We start from the raw sequence: 24,857 nt of genomic DNA on the forward strand, positions 1-24,857 counted from the left end.
TAAATTATCTAGATTATAATTATAGTAGGGTAAACCAGGCAAACGTGCCCCAGTCGGATATGTGCCCCACTCGCGAAACTCAGTGAAGCATTTTAAATCTGGCGCTTATTTGATCCTAGCTGGTCAGTGTTCCAAGTATGGCCGCGATGTAAACAACACTGTGCTGGTTTTTATTTAGTTTTAGTGAGAAAAAGTGATTAAAAGGTTTGTATGGCTACATGAATTTGTTTTATATCTATTTTCACGTTGATTAAAAGTATTTGCTCCATATTATTTCGTGTTTTTAAAGTTTTTATCGAAAACTAACCTCATTTAACTTTTATTTGCCTATAATTACGTTCCGTTTTTCGTAACAAATATCAGAATTATTCAAGTGGGGCACATTACACTGTACATCGTCTAATGCGCCCCGATTTTTTTCGGCTAATGTGCCCCATTTGGAGATAATTCCTGAATTCTTATTTTGATTACTTTTTAATATTTTTTTTTTTTTTAGGAAATGGGAAAGGTTAAAGCTGTTGATCCAAGAAAATGGACGGAAAAATATGCAGAAGGCGGTGGAGGATGTAATAAATAAGAAAATGGGAGTAAATGAAGCGAGTCGTTTATATGAAATACCTTCGCGCACATTGCGAAGACACATCCTCAAGGGTTGGAGGTCTAAGCAGAGAATTGGAAGACCTTCTGAATTGGGATATGAGAACGAACTAAAACTTGTAGCTCACATTAAAAAGCTAGAATCCATCGGATTTCCCTTGGAGCCATCGAGACTGCAGTCTATAGCTTACGACTTTGCTGAAAATCTCCGATTGCCACATCGATTCAATAATGAGAAGAAGTCAGCAGGCTGGGATTGGTTTCAAGGATTTATGAAGCGTCATCCAGACCTGAGTAAACGTAAAGCAGAAGGCAAGAGCTAGTGGTATGAATAGACAGGATGTCGATAAATATTTTGAAATGTTGTTGAAGGTATTGACTGATAACGATTTGATTATTAAACCAGAAAGAATCTACAACATGGACGAAAGCGGAATACAAGTTAACAATAAAACTGGACGCGTAATTGCTAGCAAGGGTGCGAAATGTGTAAATACTGTAACCAGTACCGAAAAAGGTGAAAATATATCTTTGATTGCGTGCTGCAATGTGGAAGGTACTTTCCTTCCGCCTATTTTGATACTGAAGGGTAAATACAAAAAACCGGAATTTTGTGAGGGTCTACCACCTGGCTCAAATGTATACATGAATCAGAAATCATCTTACATTAACGCTGAACTATTTTTGAAGTGGATGAAAGAGCATTTTATACCACGAAAGCAGGATGGCAAGGTTCTTCTGATTTTAGATGGGCATTCTTCGCATTCCAATTCATATGAAATGCTACAATTGGCATCTGAAAACGATGTGATTATCCTCTGTCTACCAAGTCATACTACTCAGGCTCTTCAACCATTGGATAGAAGTTTTTTTAAGCCATTCAAAAGTTACTTGTCTAAAGAAGTTTCCACTTGGTTTATCAACAACAAAGGCCGACCTTTTAATCGATACCACATTTCAAAAATGATTGGTGATGCCTGATTCAAGTCTGCTATACCAGCAATTGGCGTTTCAGGATTTAAAGCGACAGGGATTTGCCCTTATGATCCCAATGCTGTGCCTGAATATTTCTTCAGAATTTCTGATGCATCAATGGGAAGTATTCAGAATAATGATGATTCGCAAGCAATTAATAATCATTCACAGCCAACTCAGAACACTATTGCTCTTTCCTTGCCAAGTACATCCACATCTCTGATTAGTAATAATAATAATCAAACCATTCAAATGTCCACATCAGAATCTTCTGAGACTGCACAAGAATTAACACCATCTAAGACCTTACAAATAATTAGTCCATTGCCTATTATTCAATAAAAAGTAAGTAAAAGGAAGCAATCTGTTAAGGTTTTGACATCAAAAATTCATTTGACAACTCGTAAACTGTTTGAAGACAAAAAAAAAATACAGGAGAAAAAACGTAAGAAGACTGTTGTGAGGGATTTATCATCGTCATCAGAAAGTGTAGTTGCAGCTTAGTGAATCTAGCGAAGAATGTTCTGATGAAAATGAAAACACATGTGTAGAATGTCACGAGAATTACTACCGTACCAAGAAGAAGAGCGAATGGATTCGATGTTTGCAGTGTTCTGGCTGGTTACATGAAGACTGTACAAGTTATAGAGAGAAATGCAATAACTGCGGTACCAAAGAAAAAGGAAAAGGGAAAGGAAAAAGAACCTCTAAATGAGAGGTTTTGCTGGGGCACATAAGACGGATCTATCCTTGTAATGTGCCCCACCCTAAGTTTCACAAAATTGTTGATCTCAGTTATATTCAATTATATTTTAGAAGATTTTTTAGTTTTTTTTTATGCCAATTGAGTCAGAGGTTAAGACTGATTACTTTAATAAACATGTTCTAAACAAAAAATGATTTTTATTTCGATTTTTCGAATAGTGGGGCACATTTGCCTGTTTTACCCTAATAGTGAGAATCGCATCGCTACCGAAAGGCATGGGCCTAATAAGAAGAATTGCCACTGCCATGTTCAGACGTCATGCGGGCGGCAGTTTTCAAAGGACTGTATGTATTTTAAATTATTTGCTTACAAATAAACCAATATCAGTGTTTCCAAATTTATCTATAGCATTCAGGATTTTACTAATTCAAAAGCAAGAAAAGTTACCTTTTTTGAATTAGGTAGGTATATGTTTGAATTTTATGTTCATTGGTGTGATTACTTCCATTTTCGAATTAAACTTTTCTTTTATAACTCTATATTCCCAAACTAAAACTGTCAAATGTTACAAATTACTAATTAATTTTTGTATTCTAAGTTATTTTTGTTTGTTTTATCTGTGGTTACATAAGGGGTCTGGCTAAGAGTGAAAATATTTGACATGGAAAGCTTGATGCCAGACTTATTGTACCAACCTAGTCGTTTGCATACAAATTTTTTAAATTCATTTCTGAAAATAGGTAAGGACTTACAAGGTGTTTGCTTGTTTCATATTCAGTTTATGATAACTTGAAGTAATGTTTGTACATATTCCATTTTAACAATACTCGGCACGCTTAGATACTAGAGGGCGATAAGGTGATGATTGCACGCATATCAATCTGTGTTAAGGCACACACTTAACGACTCAATGAATAAGCTGCTGGTTTTTTGAGATTATCCTATTTTATGAAATGTTTAATACAAGTACTATTTATTAAGTATATTTTTTAGTGAAACCTTCCATGCCTCCTTTCCAGGAATTGTAATTTTATTATACACAAAATTTGTGCTATCATATCATTTGCTTGACTATTTTATTGAAATAAGACCATGAAACGTCCGTTGTTATGAAACAGCAATTTTCACTTTACGAATATATTTATTAACTTTAGCGACAAATTTTTTTCAATCCTCGAATATGGACTAGTCTCTAGATTGTTAACGTTAGCTGGGCTATTTTTGAACTTGCTTCGATGTACTCGTACGTTTTAATATTTTTCCAATAACAGCTTGCAACTGTACATATTTCAAATTTGATTATCGAAAAAACCAGCAGCATTAAAATTTTGTCGTAGTGATGACTGGACGCTTATGCGACATCAACACGAACTGATACTAGGTGAAATAAACTCGGCAGTTGTACTTTATATGATTCATTTATACATTTTCTCTAGTTCGATCCGTCATGAATACATTTATGATTAATATAATCTAATAATCCTCCCATGATCTATTTATTTAAATTCTAAATGGAACAATCGAGGTTCACTGTTTTATTTGGATTAGGTGATGTCTCTAAAATTGAATTTTCGTTAAACCAGACTCAATTTATTCAATTCAATTTATTCAGAATTTGAGGAGCAGAAAACATTTATGTTATGCAAAAGCACTTTTGATGAAGATACTGAGATTTTCAAATTTAATCGACTACATACGTTATAAAACGACAAAAAAATAATTACCATTATATCATCATGTGAGTCACTTCGATTTTATTATTACACTAGAAACATGATTCTAAAACTTCTGTAGAAAGTAGTACAGGTCAAAATGAGAGGTATGAATGGATTAGTTTTGGAGCTATGGAGTTTATTTATACATAGTTGTTCAGACAATACTCAAATTTTACATTGAAATATTAATTTATTATATCCATGTGTTTGTATTTGAATCTCTGAATGAATATGCATTACACACAAATTTTAGCTTGTACTCAGTAATTTCAACAGCGATATAAAATCTAATTTTCAAATACTATTTCAATATCGGATATATTTAACTACCTTTTGACATCTTCCTCAATTCTATTAAAAGTTTTTTGTCTCCAATTCTTTTGTGCTGTATACACTCTACACTACCACTACAGCAACAATTATATCGATAAGGTACCGTCTCCAGAGACTTCATTTTGGAGTCTCTAACCTTAATTATTTTTTCCGATTGCTATTTGCCTTAATTCTTAATATTACGAAATAAAGTTGTTTCTAATGAAAATTGTGCTTGGCTTAAAAACAACTAGAACACATCCAATGGATTCTAAAAGTTTTCACTCGTATACGAGGTATGATAAAAAATGTATTTCACTAAAAAACAGTCATTTTTTATAATATCGAAAATGATCGTCATGATAATTCATTTAAAATTGTAAACTATGTTTAAATATAGAGCCAAATAACAAAATATTGAGAACGTAAAATATATATTTGAAATTCTAAATAAAAGTGCTAATTGTAGGTGATAATTTTAAAACGTATCGGTATGCAGTTGAAATATTTAATAACATACATCGAGGAAACAATGTACATCAGTCATGTCAAAGATACGGCCCGCGGGCCGCTTCCGGCCCCTGACCCGTATCAATAAGGCTCGCGATTGCAATGTGTCACAGAAAGAAGAATCATGTTTTCAGAGCTTTTAGACTTCATTCGATTCCTCTACGGGTGTTTTAAATACTCGTACTCTCAAGTTGACGAATGTTTATAAGTAATTTTAATGGCAGCGCGTGTCTAGACAAGCCAGAGAGAAAGATAGTATCGCCATCTCTTAGCAGCAAGCCAAAATATCCTATTATTTTTGTGATAGAATCTTCTACGCGCTTTGAGTCTAGACTAGAACCTTCTTTAACCACATAAAACGGGTGCGTCGGCGCGAAGTAAGTCACTTGAGTCGAGTAATCGAAGCGATACGATTGGAGAAGGATTTTAATTGTACTGCGAAGTAGTTATTATGAAGGTATATATACATTGAAAAAATAAGAGTAAGAATTGTCATCTTTAAAATCTAAACTTGGAGGTCAGCAATCGATTTTTATTAAAGCTAATACAGAAAGCGAAGATGCTCTGAAATCAAGTTTTATTATTTCTTTAGAAATCGCGAAATGATCAAAACCTTCACTGATGGTGATTATATTGAAGACTGTATGTTGAAACTTGCCGATGTTCCATTTCCATCTCAAAAGTCAATAATTCAAAATATTTCGCTTTCAAGAAACACTGTTACTTCAAGAATAAATGATTAATCTCAAAATTTAGTTTTTCAACTGAAGGAGAAAATTGAGGAATTTACAAACTTTTCATTGGCTGTTGACAAGAGCACTGATACTATTGATACACCTGAAATTGCTGTTTCAATTATTATTAAATTATAGTGCGTTCCATTGGCAGTTACTACAACAGCAAATGGTATATATTCTGCAATTGAGCATTTAGTAGCAGAATATAAACTCGACTAGAATATACTTAGCAACACAACTAGGGGTGGCGCTCCTGCCATGGCTGGCAAACATTCCGGCATTGTAACTAAATTAAAACAGGAAACAATAGGGAATTTTGTGGAATTTCACTGAATATATCATCAGGAATTATTGGCATCCAAACATTAAAGAATGGGCCATGTAATGCAACGTATAATTAAAATTTTATAAGGAGCAAGGGATTAATTCACCGACAGCTCAGGCAATTTTTACAAGATTTGGACGCAAAGTATTCTGATGTCTCTTATTTCACCGAAGTTCGTTGGCTCAGTCGAGGAGTAGTTTTAGAAAGATTTTTTGCATTGCGTGACCCTATTCAATGCAAACAGATTGATTATGACAATGACTGGGGGATTCATTGTGCCTTTTTAGTTGATATTAATAAACACTTAACTGATCTGAATATAAAGTTACAGGGTAAAAATCTGATTGTCTCTCAAATGTATTCATATATTCAAGTCCTTGAAACAAAGTTGAGGCTGTGCGAAAATCAGGTAAAAAATCAACCATCAACCAACAACTTTGAACCATTTCCCTCATTTAAAATCATTTGGCACATGGAGCAAAAAAAAATTAGATGAAAATTCTCAACTTCTGTAAAATTTGATCACGGAATTCAACAATAGTTTTGAAGACTTTCACAAAATGAATGAAATGGAATTCCCTATTCTCAATAATTCATTCAATTTTGAAGCTTCACAGGCACCAGTTCATATGCAAAAGGATTTGATAGATCTTCAATCGGACAGTACTTTTAAAGAAAAATTTAATGATATTAACGTTCTCACATTTTATACACAATATTTCAAGAGTTTGGATAATTACCCGGAATGAAAAAAGCATGCAGCACGCATTCTCTGCACGTTTGCTATCACCTATTTATATGAGCAGATGTTTTCCGGCATGAAAATAAATAAGAACAAACATCGCACGAGACATCTCCAATCAATTCTTAAAATAACTACAATGAAGTCAGGTGTCTGGATCCTTGAGCTCAACATAATTACATACCATCTTTTATAACTTTGATATGGTTTTTAACAAACGTATATTATTATTTTATTATTTTCAATCTGACTCGCCTACGAATTCAAATTTAATATATGGCCCTCTGCAAAATTGAGTTTGACACCTCTGATGTACACCATACAGCAGTAATAAGGATTATGGATAAAGTATATGGAAATGTTAAAAAGCAATTCGATAAGAAACGTCAAAAACCCGTATCAAGTGAGGCGACGAAGTTAAATGTAATGATGTCTACAGTGCAAAATCCTAAATATTCTCTGCCGAAGAGGGCATTATTTCTGCAACATATAGGTACAATTTCAAAAATTTTGAAGGAGTATAAGTTTTATGAATCGAAATTTATTCATACATTAAAGTCTAGATAATAGAGTTTTATTATTCAAAGAATGAAAGAAGACGATCATTTTATGGTTAGAAAAATAATATTTCCAGATGAAGTTGCTTTAATCCAAATGGAACAGTGAGTTCTCAAAATTGTCGATGAGGGAGTGACAACAATCCCGTAAAACATATTTTAATTGTGGCATTTACAAAGATAAAATAATTGCGCCTTTTTTTCGGGAATGATCTTACAAAGATATCTTAATTTTTACAAACTTAACGGTATGATTTTATTGATGACCTACCAATACATGAACGACAACAAATTTCGTACCAGCAGGATGGAGCAGCATGTCATAGTAAGCTAGAAGTAAGGCAATATTTGGAAAATACCTTCAATAAAAGAGTAATAAACAGATATTCAAAGAATTTTTGGCCAGCTAGGTCACCAGGTTTAACTCCGTTAGATTATTTCTTTTGGGGTTACTTAGAAGAGAATGTTTACAAACAAGGGCCGTTTACAAACATCCAACATTTGGAAAGAGTTATTATGGAAACAATTTCTACTGGAGCCCCCAACATGAAATGTGTTAAGAGAATTTTGTAATAGAATGGGACCTTTTATTGAAAGAGTAGGTGGGTACGTTGAGGCAATTATTATTCAGCATTTTATTCAGGTTAAATTGTAAAATAATAAATTCTGTTAAGTGTATCAATTATTTTAAAACATCAACAAAGCACTGTAACCAAGAAGTAGGAAAACTGAAATGTTATCAAATCAAATCAGTTAATTTGTGTTATTATAAAAAATTAAGGTACTATGCTCTTGAGTGGAGGAATTTATATTTTTATCAAACCTCGTATACGACTGAAACACTTTAAAATCTGTTGACTGTATGTCCGTTTTAAAACCATGTAGAACTTTTTACGAAGAATAACTTTTTCACATAATAGTTTCCCATATGGTGCGATCTTAAGTGGACCCATTGAATCAATTTATCTGCTGATATTTTCTTTATTATTGGCTTAACTTGTGTTATTTCGTCAATATCTTCTTCCCCTATTGTTCCTCACATATATTTCCCTGCTATGCTTCTTTCCAATCCCAACCGATATTATTTTTGTATAATAATCAATGAAGCCTAGAGACAGTTTGCCCCTTTTCTTTATTGTTCATCCAGTTTTTCTCACTATATAGTTATCATCATTGGTTTGCCTTTTCATTCTAATTATTCGTCTTCTGGGTTTAAGTATTGTCCTAGTACTTTTTTCCTAAATCAGCAGTATACAAATTGTAACTTGTTTAAGACATACAACGCTGCAATTTGAGTGTAGAGGTTTTCATTCTTTGTCTATAGGTACTACTGAATTGACCATTTTCTTAGCATTTTCTGCTTTTCCTATAAGTGCTTGATACCTCACTACATCCAAACTATCTCTGTTTTCCCTGCAACTTGAAAATGCTGGTGATATGTCGTCTTATTCACTAAATATTCCTATGTTAATGTCCTGTATGCATTCTTTCACTGCACTGTCGTAACTTATTATTACAACTGTAGACTATTAAAATTCTAACCATCACTTTTCCCTTTCGACTACAAATGATTTGGACTTGTTTAAGTAATATAAGGTGCTTGGAAAGTAAACTAAATTACCATTAAAATAATGAAAACCGCATGCCGATATCTTTTTTGTATCCCGGGATATCTTAAGAAATCTGTGAACGACGGTAGTTTCTCTTCAACCATCTGGAAGGCTGATCAAGTAAGTTATGTTGGTAAGGTTTGGTTTCATAATAATGCTAGAGTGAATTGCCATAATATGTACTACTGGTTCGAAACGAATCTCCGTTTGATGCAGGAAATCAAGCAACGGCCGTTGTTAGCTGCCCAACATGTTATGAAATTAATTGTTTAAATTGGTTGTTTCTATACAAATTTTGTATGAAGATTGTTTTCTTATCACGATTAGTAAAATAACTTTATAGAATAATAGTCAATAACAAATAAAAAAAAATACAGAGTTTTAAATTATACCGTAATATAAATATATCTCATAACTGTATATCTTCGGTCCACCACAAGTTGTTCTGACATTAGAAATGAAACTTTGTAAGTAACAATCAAATACAGCTTTTCTCGATCTTCATCTCCAATATATTCCATTGAAAAAGTGAAAGTGATCTATATTCAAATACGACATTATTAACATGTAACGATATGAGACATTATCAATTTATATACTCGTATGAACGTTCCACAAATAGTCTATGCGGTATAACTGTGACATGCATCGATATTTGAGTTCCTCGCTGAATGTCTTTTGAATATATATACATATCAAAGTGTCACTTTCTTTTATTGAATATTTACTGTTCCCTCGTCGAAACACATAAATTCTAATTTGAAACTAGTAAACATCTTGATGTACTACCAGAGCTTATGTTACTACTGGTTAATTATATAGATATCCTTCTCAGAGATAGATAGTAGATTCAATATCAAATATTTTATACTGATTTCATATACAAGGAAATTGAGATATTAGATTGTGGAATGTTAATCTAATCCATCATTATACTGCTCATCGCATTCAAAACGAAATCTTACTACACTGAACCTAAATAAAACACATTGAATATTTAACATTCCGCTTTTTTATGTATTGAAAGATAACAAGACAAGCTCACTTAATTTTCCAATAAAATTTATCGAAAAAATATATTATCCAAGTACTAATACATTTCTTTCCGGTATTTCCAAAACTCTATTGGTGCAAAACTTACTGTTATTTTGTGTCAATATAATTTGCAGTGTCTACTTTATTCAGTTATAACTTTTTCCTAAAATAATTGAGAAAAATAGTCAGACGGTGCAATATCTGGGGTATACTGAGGTTGCATTAAAACTTTTCTACCTAGTTGGGTCAATTTTTAAAGGGGTATCAAAGATGTGTGTTTGGCGTTGGGAAGACTAATCTTGATAGCACATGGAATATATAAATGATGATAAATACGTCAAAGAAGAAATAGAATACAAACAAAATATCAAAAAGAATAATTGGATGATATACAAAATGTAACCATGTTTGAAGAAAGAAGAAAATACAAGGCAGTTAAGACAAATATATATTACGTTACAAAATACTATATGAAGAGCAATAAGATAGACAAAAATAAATGGCTGAAGGAATAGTGTGATGATGTGGAACATTTACACAGTACGATGAGTATAATCTGTACAAAAAATACAAGAAACATATGGAATACATAAAAAACAGACCTTTTCTAACATACAGTATGAACAAAGGCAAATGGCACAGGATAATGAACATAGAGAATGTATCTTGGAACAATATATTTTCAACCTATTTGTAGATGAAAGACCTCAATTAAAAAGTCTGGCAGATGAATTTTGTGAGCAGTCAATTACAAAAAAAGAGATTACTAAAGCAATAAATAGCTCAAGAGATAAGAAAACAGTTGAGCTAGATAAAATGCCTGCTAGACTACTCAAATTATTAAACAACGAAGGTATCAAGAAACTTCCAATGCTTTTTAACCACAGGAAACTTCTCATCCAAAAGCCTCACATCTCTTTTTATCATACTGTAAAAAAAGAGCAACACAACATGATGCAAAGACCTCAGATTAATTAGCTTGATTAGTCATACTGAAAATTATTCACTACAGAATTTCCATAACATGCTAAAGCGTTATTGGTTCGTCTCAATTTGGATTCAGTCTCGTTACGAAAAAGGCACTAGCTACAACCAAGTAGTAGTGGTTCAGAACTGCTACGACCAAAGGAAAGATGTAGAAATGTATTTTAAAAATTACGAGAAAGTTCTTGAAATAGTGCAACGCCAGAAACTCGTTCAAATACTGACGCGACTTAAACCAGAGAGATATACGTTGTATTGAAAACATATTATTACTTTTTAATTATAATGGACGTTTATTTGTGATTAATTGGAATATATATATATATATATATATATATATATATATATATATATATATATATATATATATATAAATATATACATATATATAAATATATATATATATATATATATATATATATAAATATATATATTTATATATATATATATATATATATATATATATACAAATCTAGCGATCAAAATACCTTTATTTAATGATTTATTGTTGGCCTCACTTGGATTATTGAGATTCTTTTATAAGTATTTATCAAACAAGCTTGTTCCATTTTCAGCAACCTTGTTTCTTGAAAGTGTTCCCTTTTCAACATTAATCTATAATTAATTTGCTAGGTCAACTTTATTTTGGTTGACATTTCTCGTGAACACACTCCCTTTATTGATATCACATAAAATTTTGATATCACGTTTGCTCTCAAAATAAAATATTTATAGAGAGAATTTCTATATATTTTGCTGATTTATGTTAACCCGGATTTCGATTTATTTTTTAGATATAAAATTGTTTTCTCTTCCAAACAACAAATGACCAATTTCAACCCATGAAATTATTCCAAAATATAACCGATTATGAGAATTTTCAGATTTGGAATCTTTTATCGGCTTTCAACCGAATTACTCAACAAACTGAAGCTCTTCTAAAGGAAAAAATGTACTTTTCTAGTACTTTAAAAATCAAGTACCATACCCACAGAGTAATTCTGTGTAAAAAAAACGTGTACAGATACAGAAAAAATATTAATTCACAAAAATCCACAACTAGTTTTCCACATTGGAAGTTGTTAGGAACTTAGACAGTACGGAAGAGACAACGTCCCAGCCATAGAACAAAACCTTTTGACAGTAATACTCGGTTTGTTCTGTATTGTGAGGAGGATTCCTAATGATCTCACAGTAAACATGTGCATTCATTGTTTAACCTCTTGGTAAGAAATCAATCAGCAAAAATAGCCTATCTGTTCCAAATAACGGTTCTCATGAGTTTTAAAAATTTCAAGATTAGCTTAGGCTTAACTATCTTTGTGAACGACGTTTGTTTCCATTCCATTGATTGCCATTTAGTTTCTGGTATGTCGTAAGATACTCAAGTTTCAACTCCTGTGAATATTCAAAGTAAAAAATCATCAGTCTTCATTGTAGCGAACCAAAAACTGTGCACTGCCCATCCGTTGTTTCTTGTGTTATTCCGTAAAAATTTTGGGTACACAACGTGAGCAAAGTATACATATATTGATGATCGTGAGATTTACGGAAATTACAAAGTAGGAGCAAAAATTTTAAACTTCAATTGCGTAAACCAGTTGATCTGTTACCAAACATGGGCATCCACATCGTTCTTCATCGTGCACTTCTAACCATTGAATTACTCATAGCATTTTGAAGTGATTCTCGCAAATTTGTCGATAAATTTCACTTTGTTTAACTTCCTGTGCATTTAGAAAACGAATCACTCTACTGCTAAAGTTAGAGTTGAGTTATGAATATATCTCGTATATAGAGCTACATTCATTAACTTCTCTCTTTTCCATTCTAATAAAAGTTTTAAGCGGAAAGTGGTAGAGGATAGGTAGAGAGGATAATAACTTTTTTTTATTTTTAAATATAGATGCTCAAGGATACTTTATATCATGAGTATAAAATGTTTATTATATGTTGTGCCAACACGTTAACCGAGCCATTATATTTTGAGCAGAGCACATCTTTAGGTTTTATAACAGATAATTTAGTTTGATACAAAATTCCAGGTTCCAACATTTGGATACTTCTTTATATATTGCAGATTTCCCTGATACTACAATATAATTGTACGTATTCATGTGAAACTTTTTAATGTTGAAATGTACTCAATTGTCAAGCCAATTTGTGTCCGTATTCCCAGAACATTCACCACTTAAGAAAGGATTATATCGAGACTGAAAGGAGATACTAGAGGAAACCTTAAAGTTTGACACAAAGTTTATTTACCCTAGCAGAATAAAGTGATAAATAATATATTCATAATAGTTTTTGTTTAAAACAGAAATCCATAGAAAAATTTTAACAAAGTGAATTATAATATTTCTGATATTTGAATTTAAAACATAAAATTTCGATATTTTAGCTTTTGATTAATGAAAAATATTTGTCACGGAAAAGTTTGCTTTTGTATAAGGAGACCATGTAACAATATGTTTCAGAATCTGTAATTATATTTCTCAATTAAGAAAGAAAACATTCAAATAAATATATTTTTTAAGTTACTGTCTTTCAATAAACCGCGATTTGTCACTCTATTGACCATAATAAGGTTGTTTGAAGCTCATAATATCTTGGTGAAAACGTTCTCCTTGCTCTTCTCAATACGCACCCTTTTGTTTTTAAAATTTATCTAAATGAACATGTAGCAATTGTACTAGAATTACATAACATCCACCCATCTTCTTCTCACGTTTCCCTGAAATTTTTGAATAGGAGAGAATCTGTGACAATAAGAAGACTCCGATTAACCACACAAAACTTACGGCTATTGGATGTCGTCAGAAAGTCGTCCGGACTGCCAAAGTTGTCACGTTCCTGTGTCTGTTAAGCACATCATCACCGACTCTACGGTCTAATGCATACCCGCAGTTTAATATGAAAACCAACTTTTTGAGTAGGATGGAAATTTTTTATCGTCGAAAATATGTCTAGTTTGTAGATTAACAAAAACATCTGCTTCTGATAACTTTGGAAAAACTTTCTCAAGTATCCAGAAGCTTCTGAAAATTTTTTATTTCCGGTTAAAAAAAAGGAATACAGACTAGAAAACCCAGATAATACTGCAATTGAAATAAAAACTGTTATTTCAAAAACTTCCAAACGTGTTATATAAAATAAATTAACGATATGATTTCATTGCAATGAATGTTTAGTAGCAACTAAATTGATTAGGATCAGTGACAATGAAACTTTGTAGGTGTATATACCGGTGTGACTATTTCTGCGAAAAGTAATATTTTTTATCTAATCTAGAGCTTTTATCACGTAATATATCATGAAGCGCTTACAAAACTGACCCAAATATCAGCATAGAAAATTATATCCATAACAGGCCGTTCATGGGTTGACACATCATAATCATCTGGCATTTGGGAAATGTTAATATTTTTAAGACAATATATTTGGCTACAGAAGATGTTCATTTTTGAATTTTTCCGCTGTCAAAGCCAAAAAGATGTTATGAAATCCCATATTTATTAAAAACCCGAACTTATTTCTATCTAATCAAACATTTTGAATGTTCGAATTTCAGCGACCATTCTGAAAAAATTAAGATATATGAACATTCTCGGAACAATATAGTACAGGCAAATTAGGCGAGTTTGAGCTAGAACCTTAAATTAAATTGGGCGATTTTGATTTTATATGTTCTGGGAGGTTTTCGGATACTGAATACGTCTAGCAGCTCTTAACAAAATTAAGGGCCCGGATGTTCGAAATTTTGGGAATTGAAAATAAAAAAAATTGAGTCGCAAATAACTATGAGGAACTATGAGGAATTCGAAAAAATTTTCTGCATAACCTCAAAAAAATTTGGAATCACGAATAACTCGAAAACTACAAGGAATTTGAAAAAAAGTGCCGAAACATAAAATGTACAGCACAAAATTCTCCATAAATTGGATTGTAAGCATTTTTTCGTAACCTCAAAATTTTCGCCATAAAATGGGTTCATGTACTCAAAAACATTTTGAATTGCGGATAACTCGAAAAATATGAAGATTTCGACACAAGCTCCCGTGACAAAAAATGTGGAGCACAACATTCTATACAAAAAGGTTTTATTTTTTCCTAACCTCAAAATCTCCATTATAAAATGTAGAACACAAAATGAGTACCCACATTTTTGTGAAAAAGAAAGTATTAAAAAGTGAATTAAGAAGTGGTTCATGTGTGTTATAAAGATGAAAATATTGGTAATGACACGAACGACAAATCTCTCCTTAGATTTTTTGTTTATATGGTAAGTGATGAAATATATACATTGAAACTTTAAGTGCCTATGTGGCCAATACACCTCTTCATATTGCAAGATTTTCGAAAATTTCCCGAATCGAAAATTATGCCAGCTTACTCGAGTAGAAAATAGATATCTTAACCGTCATGATGTATTTTGATTTTTTGAAAACGATGTAGTTTTGTAGTAGTGCGTCTGTAACGTAAATTGGCTTGAATTCACACTGGCGGAAATTCGCGAGCGGATGCTCCGGCTTTCGGCGTTGAGGGAGATTTACTCAGATATAGTGAAAAAACGATTACAAACATTTTTGTAGAAAATTTTGTTCTCCACATTTTTTGTTCGGGCAGTTTTTTTCGAATTCCTCTTAGTTTTCGAGTTATTCATATTTCAAAATTTTCTTGAGTAACAAGTTCCAAAATTTCGAATGCCCGTGCTCGTAATTTTATTAAGAGTCGCTAAGCTTATTCAGTAACCGAAAACCTCTGAATATCTAGAAAATCAGAAGCGCCCAATTTAGTTTAATGTTTAATCCTATTTTACCAGTACTAGTAGTAAATCGCGGCTGAAATAATTCGAATCTCTAATCTTAGTGATTAGTTTAAATAATTTGGAAGTTTAGTAAGTGTAAGTTGATTATATTATCACAAAGATGTACCGTGTGTTTTAAAATTTTCCTACTAGTTAATCATACATACAAACATTAAGGAAAATTATAATGGTTTTAAAATTTCAACAATTGTTAGTATTGAAATATTAAGTTTATATTGGGATGGCATTTAATTTTTTACTATTTTTGAGAAAAGTTATCTTTGATTGACGAAGTAGTTAAAGTTGAGCAGAATAATCTCAAAAACTCTTATTACACGTGGTTTGACAAAAATTTGACATTTCGAAGGTTGATAACATTTTCACATAAATCTAAAAGATAAATTAAATCATATAAAGAAGCTGACTCGAGTTATTGGGTAAATGTGGAGGAAATAATATTGCCAGTGCTTATTGATAATTTTTCGCTCGATGAAACAATTATTGATCCTGATTCGTGATATGGAATGTTTTGTGAGTGGTATTCTGCTTTCACAGGTATGTACACGGTTGATGCTTAACATCCGAGGTCATAATTTACTGTAATCAATGTGATAACTAATGAAACGTTTTGATACCGAACTTTAGAAAAAACGACAGTATTTTTTCAAGGAAAGAGTTTTATTTCATCATACTGACGCGCCTGCGCATTTCTTTGCTATAGTTGCCGAAAATTAGCTTAATGGAATTGAAACTTATTACCTTATCTACCGTATTTATCTGATTGGCTTACTTCGATTACTTCTGGATCCTATCAAAAAATGATTTAGAGGAAAGCGGTTTCAGATAAAGGAATAGGGGATAGTGAAATAAACAGCTTATTCAGAACAAGTGAAATTGGAAAATTGAAGTATGAAGAGAAAAAATTTTTCATTGACCATTCACCTTTGCGTTAAACCGATTTCGTATTTCTCAGAGTCTCTACGAGAGAGTATAAACTATAAAACAGCTAATTTTTTGTATATAAAAATTTGAGGTATCCCAGTTTTTTCAATGATTGAACAATCTTCATACGATCAGATGTACGTCTATAATAGTTCTGTTATAAAAATCAAATATATTTCAATGGAACTGAGTTTACTAAAATATTACACACACCGACAGATGAAGATTCGGAGATTTCTAAGTGCCGACGATCTAAACTTATAATATCTGCTACAAATCATGGACCTTATAATTTAAAATTAAAACTTTTCCAAAATTCAAAACACAATAATTAAACAAAAATAGTCCGTCGAATTTTGTAGGAAAAAGGGGCGATACAGAGTTCAATATAGATTCAAAACTCCTCTACCTCCATGTCAATTTTTATAAATACGACAACAAATGGTATCTCCCTGTCTAAATACAAAAATTTTCACATGTAATTGCTTCAATTGGTAAAAGTTTCAAACAAAATTTGATTGACTTTAACTGCTTGCGTTAGTAGTATTCGCAAAGCTCAAAAATATTCTGCTTAGAAATATAAAAAAAAACTAATCATTCTAAAATCAAATATATTGAAAAAAAAAGGTATTTATTGTCAGTATTCATTACAAGCATTTATTCGTGGAGGTCTCTATGATCTAGCTCGTTAGGAAAATTTAAGGACGATCTATTCATCCCGATGGTATAAAAAATAGTATTTACTCCACGAAAGAAAAGTGGGGAAACTTTAGCCATAATATTGTCGCCCTCGCTTCAGTTCGAGTGACAAAAATTGCACCCGAGAATATCCTACTTTGCTCCCTAGGGGTGTAATATTCTATTCTGCTTCCCTTAAACCAATTGTCTCTCTTGCTGATTGTAGGATAATCAAGTTAATTAATCTAAAGCTTTGATATGGGCCTGTTGTTGTTCTGCGTTGTTTATTATGGATAGAGGAATATGAGATGTGAACATATTTTCTTGAAATGAAAATCTCTGGATATATTTCAAAAGGTTTACTTGGAAGTTGAACACTGATGATACTGACTTAAATCACATTACCAAAATGAGGTGTCATGAAAATTGATTTTTGTTTTATTTTTTGTAAAATACTTCACATTATCCACATAGCCTCAAACATCGCAATCAAAATTAGAAAACAACAAGTTATTAAGGAATTCATCAAATAACTGTGTGCATGGGCGACCAGTTTCCAAGTTCAATATAAAATTAGTAATAAAACTGATATACAAAAGAATTCACCAAAATTACCTTTTCCCTGAGGAGGAAATTTTGTATAAAAATTTATTAAGTTAGAACGACTAAAGATAACATCTGTGTCTGTAGTTTGCGTTTGAAAGGACAGTTTCTTGAAACCCGTTTAAGATTTGCATATTTTTGTCTCGTGAAAAAATAATCAACCGTACCCTACTTTCCAAAATCATGTTTGGAGGTTTTATCCACTTAAAAGATTTATGAGCTTAGAGGTGGCATCAATCAATTTATGTAAAATATTCAACATCCCTTTCATGTTTATACCATGCATGATTCTAGAACGTAGACTGTATTTAATTTTTAGAAAAACCGATTAATAATATCTCAAAATTTCAAATACAATGATTGGAGCCATAAATTTGTATGATTTTGGATAATATATTCGAAGACACGTCCATGTTCTTCTAGTTGGCATATCTCTCGTATATTTCTAAATTAACATAAAACTAAAAAGCTAATTTACCTAAGAAAAATTACGAAGATTGAGATAAGTCAACTCTGATGTGAATATGTCAAATCTTATATATCATACGAATGCTATTTTAGTTATTTACAGTTACTTGAAACATTCATCTGGGTCAAAAAATGGAATTAAATCGCAAACATCGTCGTGCGATAATTTTCTATGACTTTTGAGGGAAACCATTCGCAGAAGACGAGTTATTCTGAACCACGGCATTTCACATCATTTTAAACAAAAACAGTCGAAACATCGAATTGATAGGTCATCGGACGTACAGTCCTTGCTTGGCACCACTTGATGTCTTCTCATTCCCGGAAATGAAAAATAAATCTCTTTCTACAGCCGAAGAAGCGGTTGGTGCGTTCAAATCACCTCCAATACTACAATTGGAATGGAAAATATGGAGAATATTTTTAAAAATAATTAAGCCATATCAATTTATAATTATTTGATTTATTTGTTTATCTCATAGTTTAAGTAGCAACCCTCGTATTAGAAAAAATCAGTAGCAGAAATTCTAGAAATAGAAGGAGATATCAATAAATTATTCAGCAAGTTTGTCAAGTGTGTATATTTTTTTTATTGCAATATTGATAAATTATACGTTATTTTCAATTCTGATAAAAAGTACGTTCAATCTGAAATTTTGTTTGGATCCAAACCAAGCTTGAGAAAGAAGTGTGTACTTACGATAACAAATACATACGTCTTTATAATCCACGCAAAGATTAAAGACAAGGATGTTGATAAAGAAAAATAAAAATAGTAAGAATGTGACTTTTGGGGAAAATGAGGACGAAGAAAAAGTGAAGTATATGAAGCAAAAGTGTGTGGGAAAAAAGTGAAAATGATTGAGAAATAAGCGATACATTCCTCCTTTCCCATTCAACCCTAGTATAGTGAATTGTTTTTCTCTCGTTTGTTACCATTTTTGCTAATTTTTTTATCACCAGGGGTACCAAAACACGGGAATGACTTTGAAAAACACAATTGTTTTGAGTTTTCATCCCACATTATATGGACTCCCTTATACGATACATGTTGATCAGATTTTTCCACAATGCCGCATTACTCTCCACAGAAATTTATCCCAGTAAATTATGTGCAGAAACCATCCTCCGAAATTGAGATGATAGATGAAAACGGAAAAAGAAATTCAAAAATATTTAAATATCATCTCTCAATAATATAAGTGATTATTAGATAGGTAGATAGAGCTATCCAGCTATCAGCTTCTGAATTAAGATGTATAACTATAGAAAAAGAAAGAAAAACTTCACTTCAGTCATAAAATGGTCGAATCAAAATATTACTCCGATCTTAAATCGTGAATACCAAAAAATTATCATACTATTAATATAGGACAAATATCTCGATAGATTTTGTAAAAGTGTGAAATTACGACGTATATAAAGTAGTATGAGAAACAAACATACATTTCATTATAAAAATTCGATAATCCTTGAAATCGAACCAAATTTAAAAGATTTTTATAAATTGCTTGCATAAAAAAAATTGAAAATTTGTCAATAAAAAAGACGCGTCAATTTGAATAAATGTATATTTCCATTAAAAATTCCATATATCTATATATAATTTTTTTTTAGAAAAACTTGATTTAAACAATTTAGAATAAAAGACATATTATGCAACACGTTTCCAATTTTCTCGTATCTTCGAAATTACAATACCAATTTATTTCTCAAAAAAATACTTACCGTCTTCGACATACGGCCCAGCGTTAGTATATGGTACCAGTTCTGCCAGCACCAACACAAAACTAAAAGCCAGCATAAACCAGGTGTACTTCATCTCGGCGCAAAGAACGCAAAACCAAAACTAACACCCTGCTTCGTGATACAGGAAGTGTATCGTGGTAGAATGAGAATGATGTAGCGTCAAGACGCGAATATAATGCGACGGAGACGCCTCCCTATCTAGAAGAGCATGCGTTCCATCGAAAGCGCCCACGAACTTAACACTTCTTCATCGGTTTTGAAAGTTTGATTTGTCCAGAAGGCAACCCACAACAAATCCAAAAATTCACCATACATTATGAGATTGAATTGAACTGTAGGATCGGAAAAAGTAACGCTGGATTTATTTTTAGATTAAAAATGTTAAGCTTATCATGATTCAATTTTGTGAGATCTAAATAGAATAATGAATATTTTTTAGCATTGAACGTTGAATAACGTTTTTATTTTTATCTTTGATTTCAGTGAAATAAACTTTTATTCATTATATGATTTGCAATTCGTTCAGTTTTTCAATGTTAAGTTCAAACAAACTAATGTTATATTTATTTTAAAACACACTCTGCTGCTTAATTTATGACGGATGGATGAGAAATTTAACTACCTATAAAAATGTCCAACATTTTCTTCATTTTAAAAGAGGCTAATTGAAACATTATCGATTTTTTCTAAGAAATGTTTCAACTACTTCAAAACCTAACCTAACCATAATCGTTAAGACATAAAGAAGTCGTAGATTTATGCCTGTGATCATATCAAATCTTAACCAGCTTCTTTCGCCTCGATATCCGTAGCGAAGCACTTGCCACCGAGGAACTCTTTCAGTTAGCTAAATAAATAAAAATCATTCAGCAGCAAGTCTGTATTATACGGTGGGTGGTCAAACTCTTCCTATCAAAAAGATCTTATCAGATGTTGGATCTGAATTCAGAATGGGTTCTGGTATTACAATACAAGATTACGTTAGAGAGCATATCGCTTATTGAGTAGTTTTCACCTGAGTTTAGCTGGTGCTGAGCGGCTGTATTTATTGTTATTCCTTGATGGATAAACTCAACTAAGATTAGCCCATGTCTATCGCAAAACCTTGCCATAACCCTGAGATCGTTTACTTTACCTTTATTGGTGATGTTGTAAGATACCAATCCATCTGACGTTCAGAGTGTGAGGATATATGTACCTCCTTTTTTTGATCTTCCCTTGAAGCACTAGTAGTTGTTTTCGATTTATCAATAAGTACCTTGAAAACTCATAAATAGGTTTGTACAAAGTACATACATTCGGAAATTCCATTGCTAAAACATGCATTGTTAATCACGAATCGTTTCAAAGACATTTATCAAATCAATATTGACATTTGACATTAAACATTTACGCACGTTTTTAAAATTTTGTAGCGTTGTATACTGCAATAATACCAATGCAAATAAAGAATATCTTGAGAGCAAAAATGTCGCGATTATTCAACAAAATGGTGGAAACGTAGTCTCATTAATGAAAAAACAGAGAATGTGAAAGTTTTTTTTTGATAATTTGAGAATTATTTAGCTAGTATATATATTCTCAATCATATTAAATTACAATTGTGGGGTAACTCTGTATTCGAAAACACTGATTAGTTTATTATTTTCTTTTTCTCTCATTTATTATATTTGTTGGAAGATTACTATCACCTTGAGAAAAACCTTAATTATATTGTATTCATCTTGGAAAAAAATTAATAGAAAGTCACTTTGATGTCTACTTACGTACCAGTGGCAGCCTAAATGAAACTAAATGAAAAAGCCAGTAAATACCGGTCATATATTTTATTCATTTATTCACATAATTACTTTAAAATGAAATGATGGTGTTCTTCAGCAAATGCACTTCCTGGCTCAATCCAAATATTTGAGGAAGAGCACAAATAAATATTACCGTACTCCTTTTTCTTTATCTTAATTCATTAGATTCATAATGTCACCAACCAGCTGGGTCCTTAGACCGGCCCTGTCTAGATATAATGAAATTTTGAAATTCGGCGAATTCTCGCAGCGCCTTTTATCTTCTTTAAAAAATGGCAGACTAGGAAAGTCTAGTTATTTATTTCTCTTGGATCTAGAACTTTGTAGAACTTTATTTAGAGATATAAATATTTTGTGTAAGCGCAGTTAGTTAGTTTCAAATGAATAGTCGTAATGAAAAGATTGTAACAATAATCGCAGATTATTTGAGTGATTTTTATTAGTAGTTAATTATTTTAAGTATATTGTATAGTGTGTAAATAAATCAAGAACATAAGAGACAGTGTTTATTAATCCACTCCATAGAAAGTGTGTAAGTAAATACTAAAAACGTTAACCAAACATTTCTATAACCAAATAAGGAAAATTCACCTCCAATCTCTGAAGACCATCACTGGGTTATCAAAATGCGCATTAGAGAATAAAAATATGAAGGTAGGAGCAAAAAAGTGTATTCAATATGAATATCACCAATGGTTCCAAAAATTTCTAGTTTGGTAAAGATTGTACTGTTCCGCGCAAAGCATTTTGACAGATAATTCACAAATGAAATGTATTTTTTTTCCGAAACTTTTCGATTAAACATAAAAGAATAGAATCGCGCTTAGAAACAAATCGAAACATCGTCTTTAAAGTCCGGATCTCTTCACGATAATTTGTTACTATATATGAATGTAAGATGAATTGCCATCATTCCAACACAAAAATTAAAAGTTCTCAATGAAATATTAGCTACTCAACTTGTGTCATCAGATTTCGTTCCATCTGTGAGCTCGTAATGGCCGAGACACACTTGTCATACACCACTCCGATTCGGATCCAAAGAACGGATCGGTGCGGGATCGGGGGGGTGAGCACACATATCCTACACGCTTCCGAGTTCTTTCCGATTTCCAGCTCTGGCTCGACACATTCGCTTCTCTCCCCAGTTTCGATTCCATTAAAATCGCCAGAGGTTCTGTGCGCAAAACGTTTAGAAATTTTAGCAGTTGCGATTTAGCATTGGTGGCATTTTGTTTAGAAGAGGAAGATGAAGAAAACCGGGGAGATTTCATGGAGAGTCAGAGAAAAGCGCAGATTTTGGGTACGTTCTGCTTGAGAAAGCTTAATTTGTATGTAATAAGTAAGGATAATATTCAAACTATACCTTTCATCGCAATTCTTTCACAACTTTTTTCCAGATCATGTCGATGTAGTCGGCGTTTCGGTACAGCCCCTTTGTCTGATCATACAGTACTGGATACTTCCTCACTTCTTCAATAAGCTCTTCCGATTTTATAACCGACACTATCGCATATTTAGTAACACAAAACAAACATTGCAAAAGCTCAAAAATATTATCACAAATTCCCACCGACAGGCGTCCTTCAGCCGTGAAACGAATAGACTGTATGATCGGAATACTATCGGATGTATGATCGGAGTCGTGCAGAACTGGGATCGGACACATATCGGATAGGTGTGAACAACGCTGTTCAAACTCTAGTATCATTTCCCTCTCAGACACTCGTCCGGCTGTATGATCGTAGTCGGATCGGAAGGATGCATGATAGGTGTGTCCCTTAATACCTGTAAGAGGGTAGTGTAAAGAAAAAATGAGCTTTATTATTCAAAATGACAGAATTATGCTTATGAATCGTTTGTTATTTGCTTCTAATAGTTTTTCTATGTGTCAATATGTTCACCAGATTTAGCACTGTTTGGTATTTGAATCTTGAAGTGGAAAAAAAAGTTTTGATGCCATTCCTAGATATGATTTTTTTCATAGATTAAAGAAATAACTTGAACAGCTATAAACTTGCTTTCTTTCAAAAATTGTGATCCATTGTCATGTCAACTTAATTCATTTTTTACTTTACAGAATGATTTTTAGTTGTTGTAGCTAAGCTTTCGGGGATGCGATTGATAAATATACAATTTTGTCTTTATAATCTAAAAAGACTTTTGGATCAAATATTTATGCTTTTTTTGTAGGAGATCCCAATATACGGGCATTTTTATTTGGCAATTCGAACATAGACACTTCTGATTTTCAATAAAAAAATAACTGTTAAGAGTTAATGAATGTAACTTTTATTATTCTGTCAACTACACTTTTGTGTATAACAAAACAATACGACTGATGCTTACGTGAAGAAATGATTAGTGACAGATTCTCATTATATGTTAAACGAAGCTCAGTTCTCAATGAAATTGGAAGATTTATAACTTATAGTGCTGAAATTGAAAGATTTATATCTTTTAGTGTTTCACTAAACACTGACAAAATTAATCGGATCAGTTACCTCTTTGAAACAGACTATATTTGAAAATTCTAAACATCCATAGTTTTATACTTCTATTTCATATGCTCAATTCAGTGTCTCCTTTCAACTTTCTGTCAAAATCTGCAGGTTATGTATCCAAATTATAATAATACTACGATTGTTCGGATTATATAGAACTGAACATTTTCAAAAGTTATCTAAGGTGAATGTCGATAGTGTAGCAGATGGATCATCTTAATGGTACTAAATAAAATATATTCTGTTGTTTGTACGCCACTGATTAAGTGGAATAATTGAAAATTACAGTTCCTAAGACTGTTCAATTTATAAGTAATGGATTCATTCTAGGGTTTAACTGACTAATTTTCTTCGCCGTGGGACGTATAATGTAAATCGATCTTCGCTGACGTTGGAAGTGGAAATTTCTTTAGGTCGAGTTTGCCTCATTTGAAAGAGAATACAGAGAAAAATTACATCACACATTTGCGAAGATGACATATTAAAATTTTATCACATA

General features: G+C 32.0%; 1 protein-coding gene across 4 annotated transcripts in view; it reads right to left on the reverse strand.

Annotated features, from left to right (window-relative positions):
- Window positions 1-20,229, reverse strand: part of LOC130447815 (uncharacterized) — a 48,758-nt gene extending 28,529 nt beyond the window's left edge. For 2 of the 4 annotated variants that reach the window (XM_056784845.1, XM_056784843.1), the window contains exon 1: window positions 20,032-20,229. In XM_056784845.1, coding sequence (XP_056640823.1) covers window positions 20,032-20,043 — 12 coding nt within the window. In that variant the 5' untranslated portion in view covers window positions 20,044-20,229. The remainder of the gene's footprint in view (window positions 1-20,031) is intronic. The other 2 variants (XM_056784844.1, XM_056784846.1) reach the window with 2 other exon arrangements.
- Window positions 20,230-24,857: the final 4,628 nt, after the last annotated feature.

Source organism: Diorhabda sublineata, chromosome 8 (assembly GCF_026230105.1).
Source record: "Diorhabda sublineata isolate icDioSubl1.1 chromosome 8, icDioSubl1.1, whole genome shotgun sequence".
In the NCBI taxonomy this organism is placed as follows: domain Eukaryota; kingdom Metazoa; phylum Arthropoda; class Insecta; order Coleoptera; family Chrysomelidae; genus Diorhabda; species Diorhabda sublineata.